This window comes from Henckelia pumila, chromosome 3, assembly GCF_033568475.1.
Source record: "Henckelia pumila isolate YLH828 chromosome 3, ASM3356847v2, whole genome shotgun sequence".
In the NCBI taxonomy this organism is placed as follows: Eukaryota; Viridiplantae; Streptophyta; class Magnoliopsida; order Lamiales; family Gesneriaceae; genus Henckelia; species Henckelia pumila.
The window spans coordinates 46,499,489-46,521,344 of NC_133122.1; the positions used below are offsets into that span (position 1 = coordinate 46,499,489).

General features: G+C 33.3%; 3 protein-coding genes across 4 annotated transcripts; all 3 read left to right on the forward strand.

Moving 5' to 3' along the window:
• The first annotated feature begins 4,654 nt into the window (after nt 1-4,654).
• Nucleotides 4,655-8,849, forward strand: LOC140886979 (RGG repeats nuclear RNA binding protein A-like). Its single transcript, XM_073293950.1, has 7 exons — nt 4,655-5,074; nt 5,940-6,261; nt 6,360-6,425; nt 6,526-6,661; nt 7,331-7,486; nt 7,622-7,678; nt 8,457-8,849. The coding sequence occupies exons 1-7, from the start codon at nt 4,903-4,905 to the stop codon at nt 8,640-8,642; spliced, it is 1,095 nt and encodes a 364-aa protein (XP_073150051.1). The 5' UTR covers nt 4,655-4,902; the 3' UTR covers nt 8,643-8,849.
• A 918-nt stretch (nt 8,850-9,767) lies between these two features.
• LOC140886686 (ubiquitin-conjugating enzyme E2 28-like) lies at nt 9,768-12,874 on the forward strand. Its single transcript, XM_073293403.1, has 4 exons — nt 9,768-9,949; nt 10,692-10,819; nt 11,670-11,774; nt 12,531-12,874. Exons 1-4 carry the CDS (start codon nt 9,880-9,882, stop codon nt 12,672-12,674), a joined length of 447 nt encoding a protein of 148 aa, XP_073149504.1. The 5' UTR covers nt 9,768-9,879; the 3' UTR covers nt 12,675-12,874.
• Nucleotides 12,875-16,656: 3,782 nt separating this feature from the next.
• LOC140887747 (uncharacterized) lies at nt 16,657-21,386 on the forward strand. Of its 2 annotated transcripts, XM_073295193.1 has the most exons (11): nt 16,657-16,817; nt 16,916-17,001; nt 17,066-17,221; nt 18,266-18,375; nt 18,685-18,753; nt 18,868-18,983; nt 19,073-19,127; nt 19,960-20,080; nt 20,511-20,558; nt 20,686-20,780; nt 20,953-21,386. In XM_073295193.1, the coding sequence occupies exons 3-11, from the start codon at nt 17,125-17,127 to the stop codon at nt 21,052-21,054; spliced, it is 813 nt and encodes a 270-aa protein (XP_073151294.1). In that variant the 5' UTR covers nt 16,657-16,817; nt 16,916-17,001; nt 17,066-17,124; the 3' UTR covers nt 21,055-21,386. The 2 variants fall into 2 exon arrangements, with proteins under 2 accessions (XP_073151294.1, XP_073151295.1); XM_073295194.1 differs by lacking the exons at nt 16,657-16,817; nt 16,916-17,001; nt 17,066-17,221 and adding an exon at nt 17,395-17,529.
• Nucleotides 21,387-21,856: the final 470 nt, after the last annotated feature.

Consider the following 21,856-nt stretch of genomic DNA (forward strand, 5'->3'; position numbering starts at 1 on the left):
TTAAGAAATTTTATGCCAAGGATTTGATACCACTTGTTGGTCCAGGTGCGGCATTACGAGATAAAAACTATGTAAATTGAAGAATAAAATAGACACCAAGATTTACGTGAAAAACCTTCAAAAATTATTAAGGTAAAAACCACGGGCAAGACCAAAAGATTCCACTATAATATTTGTAGAATTACAACCTCTCTATGTATTTCCAAAGAGACACTCAATCTCTTATACAGGAGAAAACCTATCTCACAAATATATAGAAATAACTAGGGAGAGAAAAAATGCACTCAAGAACAGAAGAATGCTTGAGGCTGAGGGATGATTTACAATGCCGAGGGAATGCACCTATTTATAGGTGCGAGCCCTTCGTCTGATCATGAGAACACAATTCAATTCTGAATTGTATTTGCCACACTTTCAACCTTCACAGTTGGCCAAGTGACTCATCCACATGCATTTAATGCATGAATAATTCATTTTGCGGACAACATATATCATCCATATGAAATCATGAGATATTTAAAAAATTCTTATTACTATTAATCCTTATATTCTGAAATTTTAAGTACAAATACTCATAAAAATACGAACAAAAAGTGTTGCGTTCAAAATTTTCAAGCGAAGCTAAACAAAAAAGGGCACGAAACGGTCCGGTGGTGTGAACTCTCCGAGTAGCGCCGGAGTGGCAATAGCAAAAAGATCCTGAGATATAGTATGGGGACCATCTCGATTTACCAGTGAAATCACACGTGGGGCCCGCACGTGCTCCTCCTCCGGGCAACATGTCCTGTCAAACTTCTGTTGTATTTTAAATTACAATAAAAAATTTTTGATGGTAAATTACAATAAATTTTAATTCATAATCTATATAATAATATAACAATACATGAACAATTTAAAATAACTACGTTGGTAAATTTAATGGATAGAACAAAATGTCCTTTATTTTATTACTATCATATTTTAATTTTATTTTTAATTTAAAAATATAAAAAATATTCATTATTTTTAGATATAATATAAACTATGAGTAGATTACTAGTTTAATTTAATTTTTTAGCAACTCTAATTAAAACAAAATTAAATTTATATCGTATTTTAATTAAATTCGTATATTTCGTTTTATATAATGTAAATGGTAAATGTATATATATTCTTAGTAAATATGTTTTATTTTATTTTAATATACCTAAATAACGTGCATCTTCTCAGCCTTCATTATAAGATTTTATCATATTAGATTAGAATTATTCAAGAACAACAATCAAGCTAAAATACCCGTAAAATTCTCACATGGTCGTCTTAATTTAGTGTCCATATTAAAAAATAAAATGAGAGAACAAAATACACAGCGGTAATATTGTCTATTTCTTGAGAATGGATTGGTGTTAGATTTGTTTGAGTGAAATATTAATATGATCATCAATAACCCCTCTCTATATGTTTTAGAGCGGCTGTATATACATAATTCTTGTTTCTTGTACTTTGCTCGTTTCGAGTTGTAGTTGTAGTTCGCATAAAATATATAGCCTCAACATTGTCAGCAAAAGGGTACAAAAATAATTGTGATTATTTGTTGTGGTAGTTGAAATAATTAATATCCTATTGGTGAATCATCATCAGTTTATTGATAACCCCTTTCCCATTATTAATTTGTGTAAAGTAATGATCCAGAGTCCAGTCTAGTCTTTTAATATTTGTTGTAATGTTAGGTTATAAACTCAAGATGATTCAGGTGTTTCATATCATTCTAAGTGACTTTTACTCATATTTCACTGTTTAGTGCATGCATCACACACTTTAATATAGTCTATAAATTTTCAATTATCGACATTGATCTGATGGTAGTCTTTTACTATGTTGTCTCTTCTGCTACACCGACTCTGTAAGAGAACATTGATATTAGATTATAAACTCATGATGTGTTTTTCTCAAAAGACTTATTTATTGAGTGGTATAACCCAGTGAGTTTATTAACCACTTTTTATTAGTTTAATATTTCAGTGTAAGATATTGCAACATATTCGATATCCACAAATTTAATCATTTTTTAGTATGTAAACTCAATTTTATTCGGTGCGTGATTTATTATCAACATCTAACGTATACTTCATCCATCTCAAATCTATAAATTGAGTTGATTTTTCACGCATACATAATAAGAGAAGAGTAACACTACTGTGCTACGGTCTCATCCGTGAGACATGTCAATCCTACCCATATTTATAATAATAAGTAATATTTTTGGCATAAAATGTAATATTTTTTAATGGATAATCCATATAAGAGACCCGTATCAAAAAATAACCATTAAAATCGTCACATAGGAGTTTTTGTCATAAGAAAAATAATTAAAACGTGAAAATTACAAACAAAATTTCTGTTTTTATCTTTACCTAATTAATTCAAAATGTAGAAACTATATTACATATAAGACAACCGAAAAAACAAATAGACAACATATATATATATATATATATGAAAAAAATAAACAATGCATTCTCTCCATTACCAACAAATAGGAAAAGAGATTATAATAAACTTGACTTGACTTCACATACAACTGATTTAACCCGGAAAAGGATACATAAATGACATAATTTTTTAAATGACATCGGACTTGTAGCCCGATCGATTTTACCTGTTTGTCTATTGACGAAAACTCGAGTTCGAGTCCTCTTCTTCTTTTGTAATTTAAAAAAAAAACTAAGAATCTCTGAACTAATGTTTGAGATAACTTTTAAATAATCAATTTTCAACTTTTCATTTACAAAATCACTGCATTCCACAGCTGTATTAGTCATTACACTAGTCATTTTGTGACGAACGAGAGTTCGCCAATCCCATGAAATCTTTAAATTTAGCGACTAAAATGATTGGCCTCTAATTTTTTGAAAACTCGAAGAACAAAACATAAATTATTAATCTGTCCTCTATTCTTTTTGTGGGCCATTTAATATTCCCTCTTGCTTTTTCAAAAAGTGTCGAGCAATAGGGTTGAAAGCTTTGGGTGCTTAGCTTTGGAATTCGGAAAAGCTAAACGTGCATTCAAAATGTGGGATTTTTCTACAATTTTTGCTCACACAAAGTGTTCTTCGGGTAGGACGTCGCGTCGTCGCCTGTTCTCGTCAGTCATCTATGGCTAAATATATAACAAATATCGTGTACAACGATATTTGCAACAATTATATCGCGATAATTCATTTTCAATGTATTGTGAGATTTTGATAAATTAAATTTTTGTATTGAATTTTTTGTGTTGTAAAATTTTATGTATAAATTTCATTGTACCAATAGCATTACTCTTTAAATATTGTACACACCTCTCTTAAAATTTATGAAAAATAACAAATACATCTTAATTTTATAACATTACATTCACCTCACTCACATGTGTATTTATCTTACATTGAACTAATGAAATTGTAAATAAATACAAACTAAAAGGTGTAAAATGTAATGTTAATACAAACACAGTCGGATGTTTTTAATTTAAAAAGTTGGATTTCCTCGCTACTTTTCACAAAACTCAAGGATATATCATATGTACACATAGTCTTCATCTCCTCAGCCTATTGTGCAAAGGCGACTATAGAAACCCGATACTGTGTTTTAGGTCAAATTTTTTGCGAGAATCAAAACTATATATATATATATATTTGTAATTTTTGCGGACTATAGGAAAAACATCAGGTAGTTTATTCAATTGTTGAATTGGGCCTATTAACATGGCCCAAACTTATTAAATCATCTGCTAACAAATGCCCAACCAATATATAGGTCCTCTGTCCAATTACACATTCTTGTGCCGAAGATTTTACGCTGAATTCTCTCTCTTGTATTAAAAAGAAAAAAGAAAAAGAAACAAATTCTTACTCATTCAGATTCACAAATCAGTGATGTTGTACTTACTGAAATTCGACGACGAATAATAATTTATCATGAAAATATCAGCTTATTACTTTCATTTATATAATATGTGAAAATAGATTGACAATTATATATTTGACTTTGAAGTGCGAATATTTTACGTTGTAAACAAAATTACTCATTTAATGATTAATATTATAGTCAGAGAAGACACTTGATCGAAATATTTTTCTCTCGAACGGTAAAATTTAAATTAAAAAAAGTTTTTTAAAAAGGGGCCGAATCCAAATCTATGGTATATAATTAGGTGATACAGAAAATTAGATGATATACATTGTGTTATGTGTATAAATTAACTGTTGACATAGAATATAAGATTTGATTTTAGATTCTCATGTTCAAACTCAAATTTGATCGAATAATCAATTTCATATTTATGAGCTACTCAAGTAGACACAATCAACACTTGAGCTCAACTTGAATAAAGATGCCATCCACTTGAACTTAGCTCGAACAAATTAAGCTTGCGTCGAATTTTGATCGAGCCATTTATAAGTAACTTAATTTGCTTGTATCCTTGATCATTCGCAGAAGGAAATGAGAAGTTATTGAAAAAGTGAAAATTCAATGTTTTACTCCATTTGCTTTTAGGTCAAAAAAAATATTATTAAATATAAAATTATATATATATTTGAGATATTCGGAAAAATTAAAGAAAACCATGATTTGTTAATATTTTTTCATATTGTTTTATTTAAAAAACCCAAATTGTATACAGGACAAGAATCAAGATGTGCTACAGATAAATCTTACCCAGTCTCACTCCTCTTCCTATACTGTCGATTGCGGCTAGGGTTTCATCGAATCATCAATCTTTTTCTCGCTCTCTCCCCCCTTCGTTTTCTCGGTTCAAGTTTATGGATGGATCCATTACCTTTATCAGTCTTAACAATGAATGAAGAGTTGGATTAACGGCTTATCTTCTCCACAAATCCGAAATCCCAGTTTTGCTTCTGTTTCTGTTGGGGGGGAGCAATGGCGACTCTGAACCCATTTGATTTACTGGAAGACGATGACACGGAGGACCCATCTCTGTTGATTGCTGCCCAGCAGAAGAAGATCGAGGCGAAGAAACCTTCTGTGCCGACTGAAAAGCCGGCGCCGCCAGCTAAGCTACCCTCGAAGCCTCTTCCCCCTTCCGAAGCTGGTTAGCTCTCTCCGTCTCTCTTTTTCGGTGTGTGTATACAATATATAAGAAGAAAAAGAAATGCATTAATTGGAGCCTAGCGTCGTTATGTGGACGTTTAATATGGGATCTTGTTATCATTCAAGCACCTGTAATTTTCTTATCGGTGACTCTGAAAAACTTTACTGTTTATTGTATTTATTGAGATTTGAGGCGTATCCTCTCACCATGGACTTTTAAAGCTTTTCGAAACTCTGAAATGCAAGAATTTCAATAAGCAGATCCAAATTTTCTTGTAAACCATGAATGTTTTGATACCAGTGACTGTACAGCATATGCTGTATGCCTGAATTTTCTTTCACAGAATCACAGATATGTCATATGTTCTACAATGCTATGGGTCAACATTCCATTCTTTTACATGTCACCTACCTTGTGTTTGCGCCGCAGGCACATTGCGTATTTAAGTACTGTGATGTAGAAACCTGAGCGACTAATACACACACACCCACACGCACACAAACATTTAATTGATTTGGAAAAGAATTCATATTACATCCTAAACATCCCGATTAAGTTATTGGGTTGTCAATCTGCGTATTTTTATTGATATTGGTTGTAGAGTCTAACCGAATGGATTAAATTAGATGTCTTAGAGATTTTGAAACTATACAAATTTGAAATATTTTGTGCCTATGATTATATGATTATTTCAAAATTTGTAAAGATTGTTTGTGCCTGTAGGTTTTTTTCAACTTCCAATGGGCGACCCTTCTTGATGTAGTTTGCAATTCATTTTTTAAGCTTATCCCCTTCTTGATGTAGTTTGCAATTCATTATTAAGTTTATCTTTGTTTGATCCATTATTTACTGTCTACTTGAGTAGTCAGAGAGGCAAAAACTGAATCTGGCCGAGGAGGAGGCAGCCGTGGCCGTGGATATGGGCGTGGTCGTGGTGCTGGTAGTGGGTTCAATAGGGACTCAACCAACAGCAGCAACTCAGCTGGAAACAAGGTGACATCTGGTGCTCAGGGCACAAATGACGAGGCTGATAGCAGGGGTCCTTCTGGAAGACGTGGAGGCTTTGGTGGACCTCGAAGCCCTTTTCGGGGTGGTCGCCGAGGTGGCTTCAGCAATGGAGGGGAAGATGAAGGTGAACGAGAGCGGCCTCGTCGAACATTTGATCGCCACAGTGGAACTGGGCGTGGGTATGCATATTTTTATTGTCTCCTGATTTATTTTTTCCATCATGTTCCTTTGTGGACCTTTTACTTCAATTTCCATTATCAATTTACTTTTTTTCCAGAGGTGATATGAAACGGGAAGGATCTGGCCGAGGGAACTGGGGTACTCAGATTGACGAACCAGTTCCGTGAGTATTTTGTCTCCACTGAAGAGATGACTTTGCATAGCTTTCTTATTTTCTTATCCACCTTTGTACAACTTTGCTGTTTTATTTCCTGTTATTTTAGAGTGGTCGAGGAGGCTCCTAATGAAGGAGAGAAAAGTCTGGATAATGAAAAGCCCTCAGGAGAGGAGGATGCTGCAGCTGATGGAAACAAGGAAGTTGCTGCAAATGAAGTTGAGGAGAAGGAACCTGAGGAAAAGGTCAAGAGTCTGTGAATAACATTTTGATTTCAGATATTCAGATTCCAGTTGTTTGTTCTTCTGAGGCAATGAAATGGCTGTCCTAGTCTGTGTAAATCTACTTCCACTATTAGATTGATTCTCTCATCTAATTCACACACGGTATTACGAGAACATCAAATGTGGGGTTGTACTTTGGGGTACAACTGGTTTAAAAACTAAAATAAGCTCTGCTTAGTTCACGATTAAGTGGTTGACAGCCGACATTTGCTGGATCAAGAAACTATCATTTTTTTGTATTGAGACTACACATAAGAACTTGGTCATGATTTCTTTTGCACCTTACTTTTCTCACCTACTATTTACTTAAAAATTTTAGTCCCAAAGTCTAGAAAATAATTGACTTATTTCTTTTATATTTTTGTGATGTTGTGTATCATGATTATTTAATTAGAGATGTCAAAATCTCCCACGACAGCGATTTCCTCTGCACCAGGTGGTTAATTAATTTTGGAATTGTCAAATACCATTGTTAAGTTATTTTGTAACAGTAGTCAAAGAGAAATAGCGAAAATAGTTCGGCAATCATGTAGTTTCGACTTTTTGTCCAATTTTTTAGTTAATTCCGTGGTGGGTGGGGCCATAGATTTGCTACCTTGATTTTGAAATAATCTATCCTTCAAACTGCAGGAAATGACACTTGAAGAGTATGAGAAAGTTCGGGAGGAGAAAAGGAAGGGTCTTCAAGCTCTTAAACCCGAGGAAAGGAAGGTTGATGCAAAAGAGTTTAAAGCTATGAAGCAGCTTGCGAATAAGAAAACTTCTGATGATATTTTTGTCAAATTGGTGAATTGGCCTACTCTTCTGAGTTCATTTTTGCCAGTTTCTAATATATTTTTTTGCTGTTGCTTGAAATGTCACAGTTGATATGGCAAACCACTATTGGGGCTTTGTTTTAAATTTGATGATTCGTGTTTGCAGGGCTCTGAAAAAGATAAGAAAAAAGAGTCAGCTGAGAAAGAAGAAAAAACCAAGAAGGTATCTTACCTGTTCTATTATGTTCTCTATGTAAAACCGGGGTCCGTATACTGTGTAGTTCTCGTGACGTCATTCTGTATTTAAAGCCAAACATGGTAAATTTGTAATGCTTGTATGTGCCTTGGGCCTTATCATCCATTGAATTGAAATAAGGAAATTGATAATATATATATATATTTAAATATATGTTGTCAAAGTCTGTTACTTTATCAAGTATGTATAAAATATTGAGTAGGCAATAGATACATTGTTTGGTAGAGGCTAAAGATATTGTATGTCCAACGAAATAGTCCTTGTTTTGATGTTCTTAAATATTTTAGAAAATATTAATCAACTGTGACAGGTTGTATACATGTAAGATTCAAGCATTCTATATCATACTCGAATAGTTCAATGATCTTTGTCAAGATTAGTGTTAGCATTGAATCACAGAAATGACCATTAGTTTCATAAAGTTTATAGCATGTTTGGTGCGATTTACCAACTTTTGACTGGCATTCAATCAGAGAAATGAGATCATGTAGGTGAGGTGGGAAATAATGAGAGGTTAAAGGAGGGTGAAAGATAAAAACGGAGAAGACAATCGAAAAGGAAGAATGAAAAAAGAGAATGAAAGTGATCGGGGAATGAGGGCGGTGTTGACACTGGCATGCATGTTCATGCACAAGCATCTATAACACTAACTCCCATTTGTTAATCCGTGTTTTTGTTATTATAATAGTTGGATTACTGATTTACGAGATCCTCCAAATTCTGATACTATTTGTCAATGATTCAGTCTGTCAGCATCAACGAGTTCTTGAAGCCCCCCGAGGGTCAAGGTTACTACAGTTCTGGTGGTCGTGGACGAGGACGTGGTCGTGGCCCTAGAGGAGGAGGTTATGGTGGAGCCAGTGACTCGAGCCACTCGAAAGCACTTTTAATAGAAGATCCAGGCCAGTTCCCCACCTTAGGTGGCAAATAAGACAGAATTATCATCTTGCTCAGCTTTCCACCGTTTCTATGCAGCTCAAACTTGGAATAATGGAGTTCTTGTATCAAAATGTTATTGAAGTTTATGCTTACTATGTATATTTATGTCTTTCCATGTGATCTCCTCCATGTAGCATTTTCTTTAACGACTTGGCTGTGTTATTTTCATTTCTTAAGTTGACGGCATATTTACACTTGATCTTTGATTCTAGACATTGTTGCTGAGTTTTGTTTTGGTAATCCAAAAATCACATGCCCTTCAATTGTCGTCGAATCAGTAACTATTTTCCCTTCCATTGAAAAAACATGAAAGTCGAATTATACATGCAAGCATCCTCTTTATTGTTTGGTTGGTCTTATGTGGGTGGGGAAAATCGGGAGGGGATATGTGGAATGCAAGTAATTAATTTATTTTTCGAATGTTTGGTTGAACGAAAGTTATATGGCTATGATTGAAATTGACATTCTTTTTTATATAAAAAGAAGTGTTATAGAAGCAAAAATATATACGAAACTGTTAAAAAGAACAGATGAAAAAGACAATAGAGAAAAAAAATTTAACTAAAAGAAAGAGAGAAAATCAAAGGAGAGGTCAAATTCGATGGCTCAACATGCTACGTCAAAACTAAATACCTGTCCCTGTTGTTAACTTTTCATAAATCATTCTAAACAAATCAAATTACATGTAGTGAATAAAAATTGCTCCTTAAATGAGTGTTTGTATGTGTATATATATATAATCAAAACTTGTATTTAATATTTTACTATATATAATATACAAATATCTTATATTAATCACATGTAATTTTGAATTTGTTAAAAAAACACTCTCAAATTTATCAAACTGGCTACATAATTTTACTATATATAATAGCACTTTTTTTTTACTTTTACTTTTTTCTCAAACTATTTCAAATAAAAAAAAAAATAATTGTTTATTGTAAAATATTTTTAAAAATACTTCATTTTTTTATTATTTTAGAAAATATACGTATCACATGTCATATGATAAGTTAATAATTATAATAAAGGAATGGTTGATTTTTTATTTTTTTTAAAAATAATAATATGATATAATATATATATTTCCCAGTAACATTTCTCGAGTTAGCTCGTCCGTTTTATACTTCCTCCCTTTTTAACATAAAATTTCTCGTCGTCTCCTATCTTTTCTTCTCTCAAATCTCAATAATTTGCAGATCGGAGACTTCTGTGCGTTCATTTACTCGATGGCATCGAAACGGATCTTGAAGGAGCTCAAGGATCTCCAGAAAGATCCTCCTACTTCTTGCAGCGCCGGTATTTTTATGTTTATTGTTGGTTTTTTCCTTGTATAGTTAGTTTTCCTGCTGTACTTTGTTTGATTTTTGCTTCGATGGCTTTTCAGAGTCTTATGGATTTTGATCTGTGGGATTTGATGGTTGTTATGTGTGGGTATGCGTGTTTTTGTTTCTTTGACCATTTGTTGCACGTAGAAAAATCATCCTGGGTTGTGAAATTCATGGGTCCATGATATTGATCGTCCTTGTTGGTATTAGAATGGTTTTAAAATTTATTGAGATTACTGACTCTAAGTAGGTGGCATATTTTCTGCGTGAAGGAAATGTTAGTGAAAAGGGTCCTTCTAGGAGGTCTTGCTTTGAAAATGATCATTTAGATGCATCAATACCTGAGTGGCTGAGTGCAGTCATAACCATTAGCTGGTTTTCTCCTTGTATAGTTAGTGACACATACGAGAAGGCCTTGATCATATCAAAGTTTTCATGAGAAAGGAGCCAAACCAGGTGATTTGTAGAACCCGTTTCTTTTCTTTCTCACTTGTATGTAGGATGCGTTAATGGGCATTTGAAAGTTGAAACGGAGGATCACATGATGACACATCGTGCTGCTTTGATCGGTTCATACTATGAATTGGCGTCCCCACTTGTTTGATATATGCCTATTGGTTTACTACGACACTAGTGGCATGGATGTGTTTAGTCTTTTGAATTGCTTCAGGATGGAAATGTAACGTTATTCTCTATGCTGTTGCCATTGGCAGGACCTGTTGGTGAAGATATGTTCCACTGGCAAGCAACGATAATGGGTCCCCAGGATAGTCCTTATGCAGGGGGAGTCTTTTTAGTTACAATTCATTTCCCCCCTGATTACCCATTCAAGCCTCCGAAGGTATGTGGCCTGTAAATTACAGTTTGAATTTTCGGGTTACATCCCATGCTTTTTTTTGGTATTCTGGAAGGTATTCTCTGTGAATATGCATTGGAGTTTATGACGTGTCTTTGCTTTTATTTTGCGGAGGAGACACGTTTCTAATGTAGATGTATCAAGTAAGATATGTTGAATTACTGATGCCGAACTAGGGATGTATAATATTGCTGTATAGAGTTTTCTCAAAATTAATTGTGAGTCTGACATAATAATGGAGTGTTTTTTTCAAAGCGTGACAGAGACACAGATCTTTTACTCTGCTACAGTGTTGCTATGATTAGTTTCATGGACCGTGTTAGTCCTTGTTGAACTAACGCTACTGAAAAAGATGAAATTGAGTTTTCTTGCAATGTAAGACCCTAATCTTGAGAACTGAGCGACGATTATTAGGTTTATACTGAGTATTTGGTTGCTATGACTGGAGATTGATCTGATTCAATCAGCCACACGATGTTTGCTTCTGGAGTATTCCTTTGAAAGAAGTTACTTGCTTTGATAGCTAAACATTATTTTAAATTTCTTTCATCTGCTTTCGAACTTCCAAGTCCCAAGTAATAGAATAATCTCCTGAAGTTTGTCTCTAACTTTATACATTTGTCATGAATTATTATCTCTAGTAAATTGCTTAACTTTTAGTTGGTGCTAGCTGCTAGGTCAACCAACATCTTGAATTCCAGTGTAGTTTATGAGCATGGGTGTATCATGATATCCAAATTGCCAATCCATATAGCTACTTTTTCGTTGTTGACTCTCTTCTTAATTTCGCAACTTGCAAGCATAACATTTTGTTTTATGATGATTGATGATGCAGGTAGCTTTCAGGACAAAAGTTTTTCACCCGAATATAAATAGCAACGGTAGTATATGCCTTGATATCTTGAAGGAGCAGTGGAGCCCTGCGTTAACTATTTCAAAGGTCACTTTTGCTTAATTTAAATAGCCACCCTCTTATTTTTTAACAATCTGTTTAAAAATGAAACATTTTGGTTAGTTGTAAATTACGTTTTGTTGTACTACATTCTTTAAATGATCCTTTGCATCTAGATGCAGCTCAAGTGTTCTTGTATGCGCAGTCTGTGTTAGTTTGCAAGTAGCCTAACAAACTTGTATCACTGATCCTTAAGTGGAATTGTGGAAAGATGATGTTTAATTATTGCTTTAATGCACTGGTGAGATGGGAAGATATCTTGTGGAATCTGCTTTATTCCTATGATATAATGTAGTCTATATTTATTGAAATATGCTAGCAATAGCATGGATTTGTGCATCTACTATCTGCAGGATACAGTTGTAAACTGTCTTTGCCAATTGCATGTGTTTATTCTTTTAAAGTATGGATGCCGTTCCATTGTTGATGAATGCAGTCATCGTGTTACTGTACATGGGTGTTTAGCTTCCTCTTATATGATGTTCAAGATCTTATAATTCGTTAAAAATTTGGCAAATTTTAATGATATTTTAATTTTAATATAGGCACTTACTGTTCATAAGATAAAAAATGATCTCGTAAGATGTTGAAAATAACTTTACACGGTTGAGAAGGTGTTTCTATCTTATGCAAGTCTGTATATAAATTTCGATTTACCATCTGATAGCTGGTTCCTTTTGCAAATCTTCCCCACCTATTTCTTGAGAATTGAATTTTACACCTTCCCTCCCCCTCTACATTCAGGTGCTCCTCTCAATCTGTTCACTTTTAACGGACCCAAACCCTGATGATCCATTGGTGCCAGAAATCGCACATATTTACAAAACGGACAGAACCAAGTACGAGCAAACTGCTAGGAGCTGGACCCAGAAGTATGCCATGGGTTAGTATCTGTTTGCTGTGAAGGATTAAACCGCAGCTATGTAGAAAAAATGTGTGTGTCCCTTTAAGTTCTTGTAATGGATAAATGTAGAATAGAACTTATAATTTAATTATTACCCTCTTTGAATGACAAGTGAATGGTTTGTATTATTCATGTGGAATTGTTATTTTAAGAGATTTAATGTATTTATTAGTTTATCGACTCTCCTCCACGACTCCATCCTCTTATGCAAGAATTGTATTGCCCTTGGAAGTTTACTGCGTACATAGTACGAGGCTAGATTATAATGTTAAGGTTTGGTTTGATTTTCTAATAATAATACAATGTGTCTGCTACCCCTCGTACGTTTAACTCTTCAAGCTTTCCCCCTAGTTGATTTGAATAAAAGAATTTGATTTAATTAAGGAAAAATTCAACGAATATATTTCAAATATCCCACGTCTCGAAATCAACCACAAATCCATCCTCTAAAGTCTAACACAACCTAAGATTCTGATTATTTAAAACCATAAACATCTCTTCCATTTTATATTTAGGGACAGAAAAAGTTTTGATGAAAATTAATTGCTCAAAAGTTTGGTGAAAAAATAAATAGTTTTTTTTTCGTTCTATTATGACTCGTAGTGGTTCGATGGAAAAATAACAAGAGCATCGGGTCACCAATAAATCAAAATTCAAAGCCCCACATCTCAACTTGCAAGCAAAGGATCCATCTAAAGACACTTTCTGAAAATTTCATCACTTTACAGAAAGAGATGTGGGCAAATATATACCACCACCCTCCATAGAATGGCATATATATCTCTCTCTCTCTTTCCTTTTATTTTTAAATTTCTTTTCCTTTTAAGATAACCCATATATTTTTTTAAAAGTGCAGTTGGCTAAAAGTGGCACCACTTTCTTTATATAGTTTGTAAACTTTTAAAATACTAAAGAGAACCCAAAGAATGCGTATGTATTCGAAGTAGTATTTATACAATTATTGCACATAACTCATGGTTTAACACCATTGTGTATTGTACTGCTCCTCCTCTTGGCTTGGAATTTCGTCCACAATATAATCAGAAAGTGGATATTGGACAAAGTTGTTTGAAATGTTCATAAAGACACCAACAATCTTTGTCATCCATCAATTTCATTAGCTAATGTATTGGTGCGCATCATGAAAATCGAAAAGACTTTCATTTCTTTACATTCAATTCAATAAATACAATCTTTGGAGAGCTCATTTTTCATCAAGTATACCAAAATTTTCTTGTACATTTTTTTATATCTTGTTTTTGTGTTTGCTTAATTAGTTCATTCCTTGTGTTTGATTTTTCAAAAATTGAGCAATAATTTGTAGGAAACAACCAAATTTTTACTAGGAACGAAACATGATTTGTGAAGTAATTTCAAATAGTATATGAAATTGGCTTTGTGGACTATCCACCAAACACAATTGCTTGGGGAATTGGAAAACACTTTCTTTTAAGAGCAGTCATTATTAATTTTTATTTTTTTAAAAAAATTAAACAATACTGTAGTACAAGGAAACATTTTGGACATTGTTAATCTCAAAACATTAAAAAAAATTCTTTGATTTAAATTAGCCATGCATGGGTTAAATATTTAACAGGAACGTACTTGGTCGGTGCACACATTTCTCTAAAAATCTCAAGTACTCAGATAAATTGTGTTCATATATCAATGTTATGCGTACATATAATTAACCATTATTCTACATAGAATTTTTAAAAATGATTCGATTCAATGTATTGATTCACTGACAATATGTACCAGAAAAAAAAATATACAATTATATAAACATAGATAGTTGTCATTTCTTCGACCACAGGCACATATTGGTTAGGTGAGGCATGCTAAGCACGTCTGTGCTTGTATAATCAATTCCATATATCGATTAAAATCCATATATCAATCAGCGATTCTTGCATGTTTCAGTCCCTTTAAGATTAATTATTTTAAAAGTAAACTGAAAATTTCATAAAATAAAACATACAAAAAAGACCACCTAGGTGGGGATGTCCTACATTGTACTAAAAAGATTCTATTTACTATGATACTTTCTTGTCTCTTATTTATTTTTTTTCCTTTCTGCAAACAATTTTGTATATATCATAAATTAATTTATCTATGACGATAAATTCGAGGTTCGTTCTGACTTATGTTAAATATTATTTTTATTGATCAATATACAAATTAGATCGATATAAACATGAAAGAATCCTAAAAACGAAAGTATACCCCCACCACTTGAAAAGCACGGAAAAAAAGGATGAGTTAGCTAAAGCTTTACGCACTCTCATTACTTTCTTGTGCCAAACCAATCTTGTTATCCAATAATCATACTTTCACCATCAATATATATATATATATATATATATATATATATATATCTTAAAAATTCGATTGTATATATTGAAAAAAACATGTGAAATCCACCAAAATTAATGATAAAAAGAAAAGTAAAGATGATTTCCAACGTAACATACATATATACCTATGAAACATAGGTGGATCAATGAGTAGCAAATGAATCCGGAAACTTTCGACACATGCGTGTTGGCCATTACCATAACTAGGAATGATATTTGGACATGCAATCACAACTTTAATACAACACCCTGCATTATGAGATGGTCCACTATTCCCAACACCTAATGTGGGAATGTTGCCTTTTTTTTCTTAACCACTTAAAACACACACACACACACACACCTCCTATTTATTTATTTTGCTATCTATATATATAAGTTTATTTTTTTCATTTGCTTCCAATATCGAGTGGTCCAAAAAAAATCGAGATTAAAACATACATTTTCTAAAGAAGTATATGTAGGTATATTTATTGTTTATTATCTACTCAATTAACTGCAACTTTGACTTAGATATAGTAAATACATTTATTATGGTGATGCTGTATGGATTTATTGCCATTACAACTAATAAATTTTGCTTCCGATAACTTCTTACTATGTCTAGAGGGTGGGCGTTTAGAGTATAATCTTATTATATTTCAAGTATTTTGATTGATTAAAATTTAGAGTGAAAATTAATTTGGTACATGAATTATTAGTTAAATGTCAAATTAGTACACGAACTTTTGTTAATAGTTTAGTAGGTACATGTTCACCGGATTCTGGTCAATTTTCGGTGACATTTAAGTAAAATGACTAATTTGTCCTTTATTACAAAAAAACACACATTTTATTTTTAATTTTAATTAGATATATTTGTATATTATATTTTAGAAATATAAAATAATTTGATTAAAAATTTTATGTGTACCGATATTTATTATATTAGATATATTAAATAGATTATATATTTCAACGAGAAAGTATTTTATATATATATTATATTAAGGCATACAATATCTAAATAATTGTAAATAAATAAATTGATACTATAAAAAAATAAATAAATATACTTTTAGCTGAAATTCTATTTTTGTATACATGATTTTTTTCATTAATATTTTGAAAAAATATTAAATAAATAATGACTGTGATAAAAAAATATAATATTTTAATCATGTAAAAATTTATTGAATATATTATTTTAATAAAAATATTACGTGAGTTCTACTAAATATTAATTTTAAATTTCAAAATATATTTAAAAGAAAAACTCATCAAAGCACCAATCAAACTCCTCCATAATGTGTCACATGTTTTTCAATCAATAAGTAAAAAATTAAAATTTTATTTAAAAGACTGTTATACCTTTTTATTCATCAGAATTTGATCAAAATCCGATAGACATTGTCCAACTAAACCGTTAATAAAAATTTGTGTACTAATTTGACATTTAACCTATAGTTGATGTATCTAATTAATTTTTACTATTAAAATTTATATTAGTTATTTTTAGATTGATAGAATTTCAAGTAAAAAAAAATTATATTATTTTTTAAATAGGATGATAGCTGAGGGAAACTGACAAGTGGGAGGCTTTATTTAAAGCAAAAACCGTTATAAATCTTGGCAAAAAAATATCGCATATACTCTTAAAACGGACACACAGGCAAAAGCTAACTCAACAGAATGACACAATCTCCATTTACGCACATAAACACAGAGCAGGGACTCCAACCCCAGTTCCACATTTATGCGGGCAGATTGGAATCTCTTCTTCCTTTTATGGTAACGTAATCCACCTCTAGATGCGCTCTGGATTCGCTTATTCCGAGTTTGCTTTCGGTTTCTTTTGTTTTTCATGCTTTTTTCTTGGTATACGATAGATCTTGCAGCAGTGAGGAGGAAACCGCTCAAGAAACGCCTTGGTTCAATCGCGTTGGCTTTTGATTCGTGTTTTGAATAGCATATTGTGAGTTTTGATTGGGAAAAAAAGCTGTGGTGTGGTGTTGTGTGGTGAGAGTTTCTTTTTGCAGTTCGATTTGGAATTTCTCGTGGATCGATTGGAATTGGATATCGAGTGATATTTTGAGGAATGGACGATAGAGGAGCTGGAGGAGGGGGATCGTTTGTGGCGGTTAGGCGGATTTCGCCGGGGCTTGATCGAGGAAGTGCTTGCCACTCATCTTCTGGTACGTGCTGTATATTCTGAGTTTTCATTTTTTTTATATATAAAAAATAATAAATCCGTCTCTCAATTATTAGTTTTTTTTTCTTATTATTAATATTATTTGTTTCTCTCTCTTTCTTCATTTTCAGTTTCCACCTAACTTTATCCCCTCTTTCGTGTCTCTCTTCATCTATCTTTCTGTGCGCGTGTTGCTTTCGGCAGTGTGTGATTAGCTGTAGAATATGTGCGCAGTTAATGTTGTGAAGGTTCTGGATCTCTAAGATTAAAATTTTTTGCTTATATTGATGCCTACTTGCTTTGAGATTTTTGGTTAGTTTCTATTTGCTGCTTCCGAACTCCGCGCATTTTTTCCCATTTTCCGTGGAATTTTGAAGATCATTTGCTGTACAGTAGCATTTTCTACTTTTGGAGATTTTGCTGTTCAATATGCCTTGTCAGAACTTTTCGTGCTCTCGTTATAATCACATCTGGGTTAGTATAAGATTGCTTTGTGATACCGTAAATCTAGAAGATGTATTTGTTAGACTGATAGCGCGCCTAACAATTAATGCTTTTAAACTCTTCAATTTTTGGATTTTGCGGGTAAAATTCTTTTCTCACATTTCTTGAGTCCTATTAAGTTGAAACCATCTGAAGTGGAGTGTGACGTAACCTTTTCTCTCTACTTTTTCTCCATATCTTCTCTAATGTGATGACTTGGTGGAGAATGTTGGCTGATCTGATCATGTATGTGATTAAAATAGGTATGAGACTGAACATCTATTTCTGCCCGAGGAGAAGCTTGTGTACCTCTGTAATAGTTTTAAATGTAATCTGATTCTATTATAGGTGAACTGATTTTTTATTGTCTTTAAGTTGTGTAAGGGGATAGTTGTTTCAGTTTTTTCCTATGTCAATGAGATAACAGAGTTATTGTTCTCGCTTGATGTGTGAAATTTGGTAGTGATGGTCTTAATGCTGAAAAGTTGCTGCTATTATTAATTTTACAAAATGCTTTTTGTTGCCTTATTCCTGCTTATCTTTTCCTATCATTTTCTTGTTACAGCTGAGGTCGTAGCAGGATCCGCAGCATGGCTTGGTCGAGGACTTTCATGTGTTTGTGCTCAGGGAAGAGACAGTGATGCTCGTCCATCATTTGATTTGACGCCTGCGCAGGTAATATCCTTCTGGTGACTAGGGGCATATCTTTCATATGGGCAAAGCTGGGTTTGTGTCTAGCAGAAAGGTTTTAAAAGGATAACCATTTTACCTATGAAACATTTTAATTTTATAATGAAAAGATTCGAAAATAATAAGTCATGGATTCCTCAATGTTTAAGCCCTCTTCTGAGTCACTGCCTGTTTTCATAAGATTTACATCGATGTTCATTCTTCCACAGTTAAAGAGAGCTTGTTTAGTTTTTAACTTCTCATTGTTGTTAGCGCCTGAGCACAGGATCCTGATGTTTCAATTTACTGTGTCAGGAGGAATGCCTAGTCAGACTACAGAGTCGAATAGATGTTGTGTATGATAGTTCCCTTCCTGAACATCAGGTATGATGCTAAGGTCTTTTTAATAAAGATTGATGCCTTCTTTCTTGTTAAACCCAATATGATATTTAAATCTGCTCCTATTTCTCGTTGTATTTTATTGCTTTCATTTTACAGGAAGCTCTGAGGGCGCTGTGGGCTGCTGCCTTTCCTGGGGAGAAACTACAGGGTTTAATTTCTGAGCAGTGGAAGGAGATGGGTTGGCAGGGAAAAGACCCATCGACAGATTTTCGGTATATAATGTTCACAGTCAACTTTCTCAAATGCCTCACACCTTTTCTAATATCATTGTTTTAACCTTTGACATATGCCATTCTTGCAGGGGTGGTGGCTTCATATCATTGGAAAATTTATTATACTTCGCAACGAACTATCCAGTATGTCCTCTTATTTCTCTTTCTCCACCCTTCTGTGTGTGTGATGCATGAGTGTCAGGAAGTGACTCGTCAGGAACTATCCAGTATGTCCTCTTAACCTTGGAGGACTAATTCTATATCTCCTTGGTAGATTGGCCATAAATTTTGGCAAACTCTTCTTACTTCTGGTTCTACTTATGATCCATGTTTACATGAGGCATGCAAATTATAAGTAGATCTCTTGTTTTTCTTTGTTTCTGCTCTCATGAATCCATTTTGTTGATTAGTAGTTTCATGTGACCTATATACTTCGGTTGAATTTGTTGTGATCGTAATGCATGGTATTGTTTTAAGGTGTCGATTCAATGTTTGTGCAATGAATATTTGGGGCGATATAAACAACTGAATGACAACTCCTTGTGTTTTCTGTGCTTTTTCAAAAATAAAAAAATGAAAATGAAAATTTTATACTAAAAAAAGGTTTTCCTCATTTCAAATTTGTGAATTCTGGATAAAATTGAGGGGAATAAGTGAAATGATACTTATTTAGTTATTTATTTAATGTATGATACCAGCGCAAAGTAGATTGATTGCTGAAAGCATTATATATTTAATATGCTGGAGTATTAAAATGCTATTTCGGACATCCTTTGGGATGAGACATTGAGAATGCTAACAAAAAGGTGGTTTTCTAAAGGACTATGTTAGGAAGCAAGAGGTGAAAGAACAGTGTGTAGCTCACAAGGACATGCATACCCACATTGCCCCTTTCATCGGATTTCTATGATATCATATGCAGATTTAAGAAGTTCAATATCCTGCAAGTATATGCTTACCAAATGCTTTCGCACAGAAATCGTTTCAGGATCTTCTTTGGAAGCAAGAAGGTGATCGGGCCTTGTGGGAATACCCCTTTGCTGTGGCTGGTGTCAACATCACATTCATGCTTATTCAGATGCTTGATCTTGAAGCAGGTGAATTGTTGCATGTTTTGAAATTCAAGGTGTTCATGACCACCTTCAAACAATTTATTTTATGTTTTAATGTGAATTTTATTCTGCTTCATGTGAAATCAGCCAGCTTCTTCCTATCAGTTATGGGAACAATCCAAATAATCTGCAATCTCTATCCTACACTTTGTCTGAATATAAGGACGTGGTTTTAATTTTTGTAATTAGCACCAAAGTTGTCAATAAGCGAACTATTAATCTTGCTTGTGGGAATGGACTTACATCTAAAATCATCCATTTATTGTGAATCTCTTGATGATATGTATGATGCACTGCAGGATTTTGTAGCCTTGGAGTTTCAAAGATTGAAATTATATTCACTTGTTACAGTACCTCAGTAAACACCAGACCCATTTCTGTTTGATTGAGCTAATCTCTTGCCACCTCTTTGCAGTAAAACCTCGTACACTAGTGGGAGTCATTTTTTTGAAATTTTTAACAGGTAAGCTTTTGTAGCTTCTCGACAACCTTCGAGAAAGTCTGTACTATTTGTTTACTCTTCACTGTGATGATACTCCACAAATGTTCTTATTTATTTATGGTCAATTCTTCCATTTTTTTCTCCTCAGAAAATGAATCTGCATTGGACCTTCTATATTGTATTGCATTCAAGTTAATGGACCATCAATGGCTTGCTATGCGTGCTTCTTACATGGATTTCAATGTAAGTGTTTATTGAATTGATTATGCAGAGTAATTTTATGTATAGTTTTTATTATCCATCATTCCATCTTTCATCATTTCCTCCCAATCTTGCATTACCAACAATATAAAGTAATAACGTTAAATTTATATATGTATATAAAGTACTGGTTCATTCTTACATTTGATTTCAGACTGTGATGAAAGCTACTCGGCGGCAGCTGGAAAGGGAGCTCCTTCAAGAAGACATAACACGCCTCGAAGACTTACCTTCATACGGTCTTCTCAGTCGATAGTGTTGCAACTAACCATCCCATTTGAAAGGCACGACATAGTCGACATATGGTTGATGCATCTCTTTTGTTCGATCCATATTCATTTTGCATCGATTCTCTAGTACTGGATTGTGTGGGTTTGGATTTTGTGCTTTCTGAGTTATTGAAGTTCTCGAGAAATAACGAAAGAAATAACACAAGGCACAGCTGCCTTTATTTGCCAAAGCAGAGTAATCAGCGCCGAGATGTTTATATGTGTGTGAGTTTTATTTGTATGCTAGTCGATAGAAAAGTAAAACAATACAATGATTACTCGTAAAATTTAACAAGGTATGTCGATGACTTGTAATTCATCTGACACACAGATCTCAAGTTTGAGACGATTTCATCTATCAACACTTTCATTGGACTAGCGAATTTACCAACAGCTGAACCGGGCTTTCCCGCATGTTTCCCACTCCCCTTGATTAACATATACGGGTTCTCGCGTCATTTTAAAATTTTTTTTTTTAAGAGAACCGAATCATGCAACTCTCTCATGACTTACACTTTACGAATCATGCCCAAAACAAAATCTAAACCGAAAATTGGCAAACCAAGCCGTAAATTTGTCTTAAAATTTTGTTATTTTGACCTTGGTTCAAATTTGCCCGTCTTGCGTGCCTTAAAATTTTCTTTTGAAGTGGTATATAAACCTTAACATCCCTTCAAAGGTTACCACGACTTTTGAAGTGGATGTGTGGTTCTCCTATACCGTTTGTATCGTTTATCAAAAAAAAAATTCTTTTTTTTTTAAAGAATAAAAATTGTTATGTTACTAAAG

Excerpts from the sequence above, each read along its gene's own strand:
- LOC140886686 (XM_073293403.1), top strand. The coding sequence starts at position 9,880 with ATGGCATCGAAACGGATCTTGAAGGAGCTCAAGGATCTCCAGAAAGAT. Across the intron at positions 9,950-10,691 it reads TCCTACTTCTTGCAGCGCCG|GACCTGTTGGTGAAGATATG; the intron begins GTATTTTTATGT and ends TGCCATTGGCAG. Across the intron at positions 11,775-12,530 it reads CTGCGTTAACTATTTCAAAG|GTGCTCCTCTCAATCTGTTC; the intron begins GTCACTTTTGCT and ends CTCTACATTCAG.
- LOC140886979 (XM_073293950.1), top strand. The coding sequence starts at position 4,903 with ATGGCGACTCTGAACCCATTTGATTTACTGGAAGACGATGACACGGAG. Across the intron at positions 6,426-6,525 it reads CAGATTGACGAACCAGTTCC|AGTGGTCGAGGAGGCTCCTA; the intron begins GTGAGTATTTTG and ends CTGTTATTTTAG. Across the intron at positions 7,487-7,621 it reads ATGATATTTTTGTCAAATTG|GGCTCTGAAAAAGATAAGAA; the intron begins GTGAATTGGCCT and ends TCGTGTTTGCAG.
- LOC140887747 (XM_073295193.1), top strand. The coding sequence starts at position 17,125 with ATGGACGATAGAGGAGCTGGAGGAGGGGGATCGTTTGTGGCGGTTAGG. Across the intron at positions 18,984-19,072 it reads GACCCATCGACAGATTTTCG|GGGTGGTGGCTTCATATCAT; the intron begins GTATATAATGTT and ends CCATTCTTGCAG. Across the intron at positions 20,781-20,952 it reads CTTCTTACATGGATTTCAAT|ACTGTGATGAAAGCTACTCG; the intron begins GTAAGTGTTTAT and ends ATTTGATTTCAG.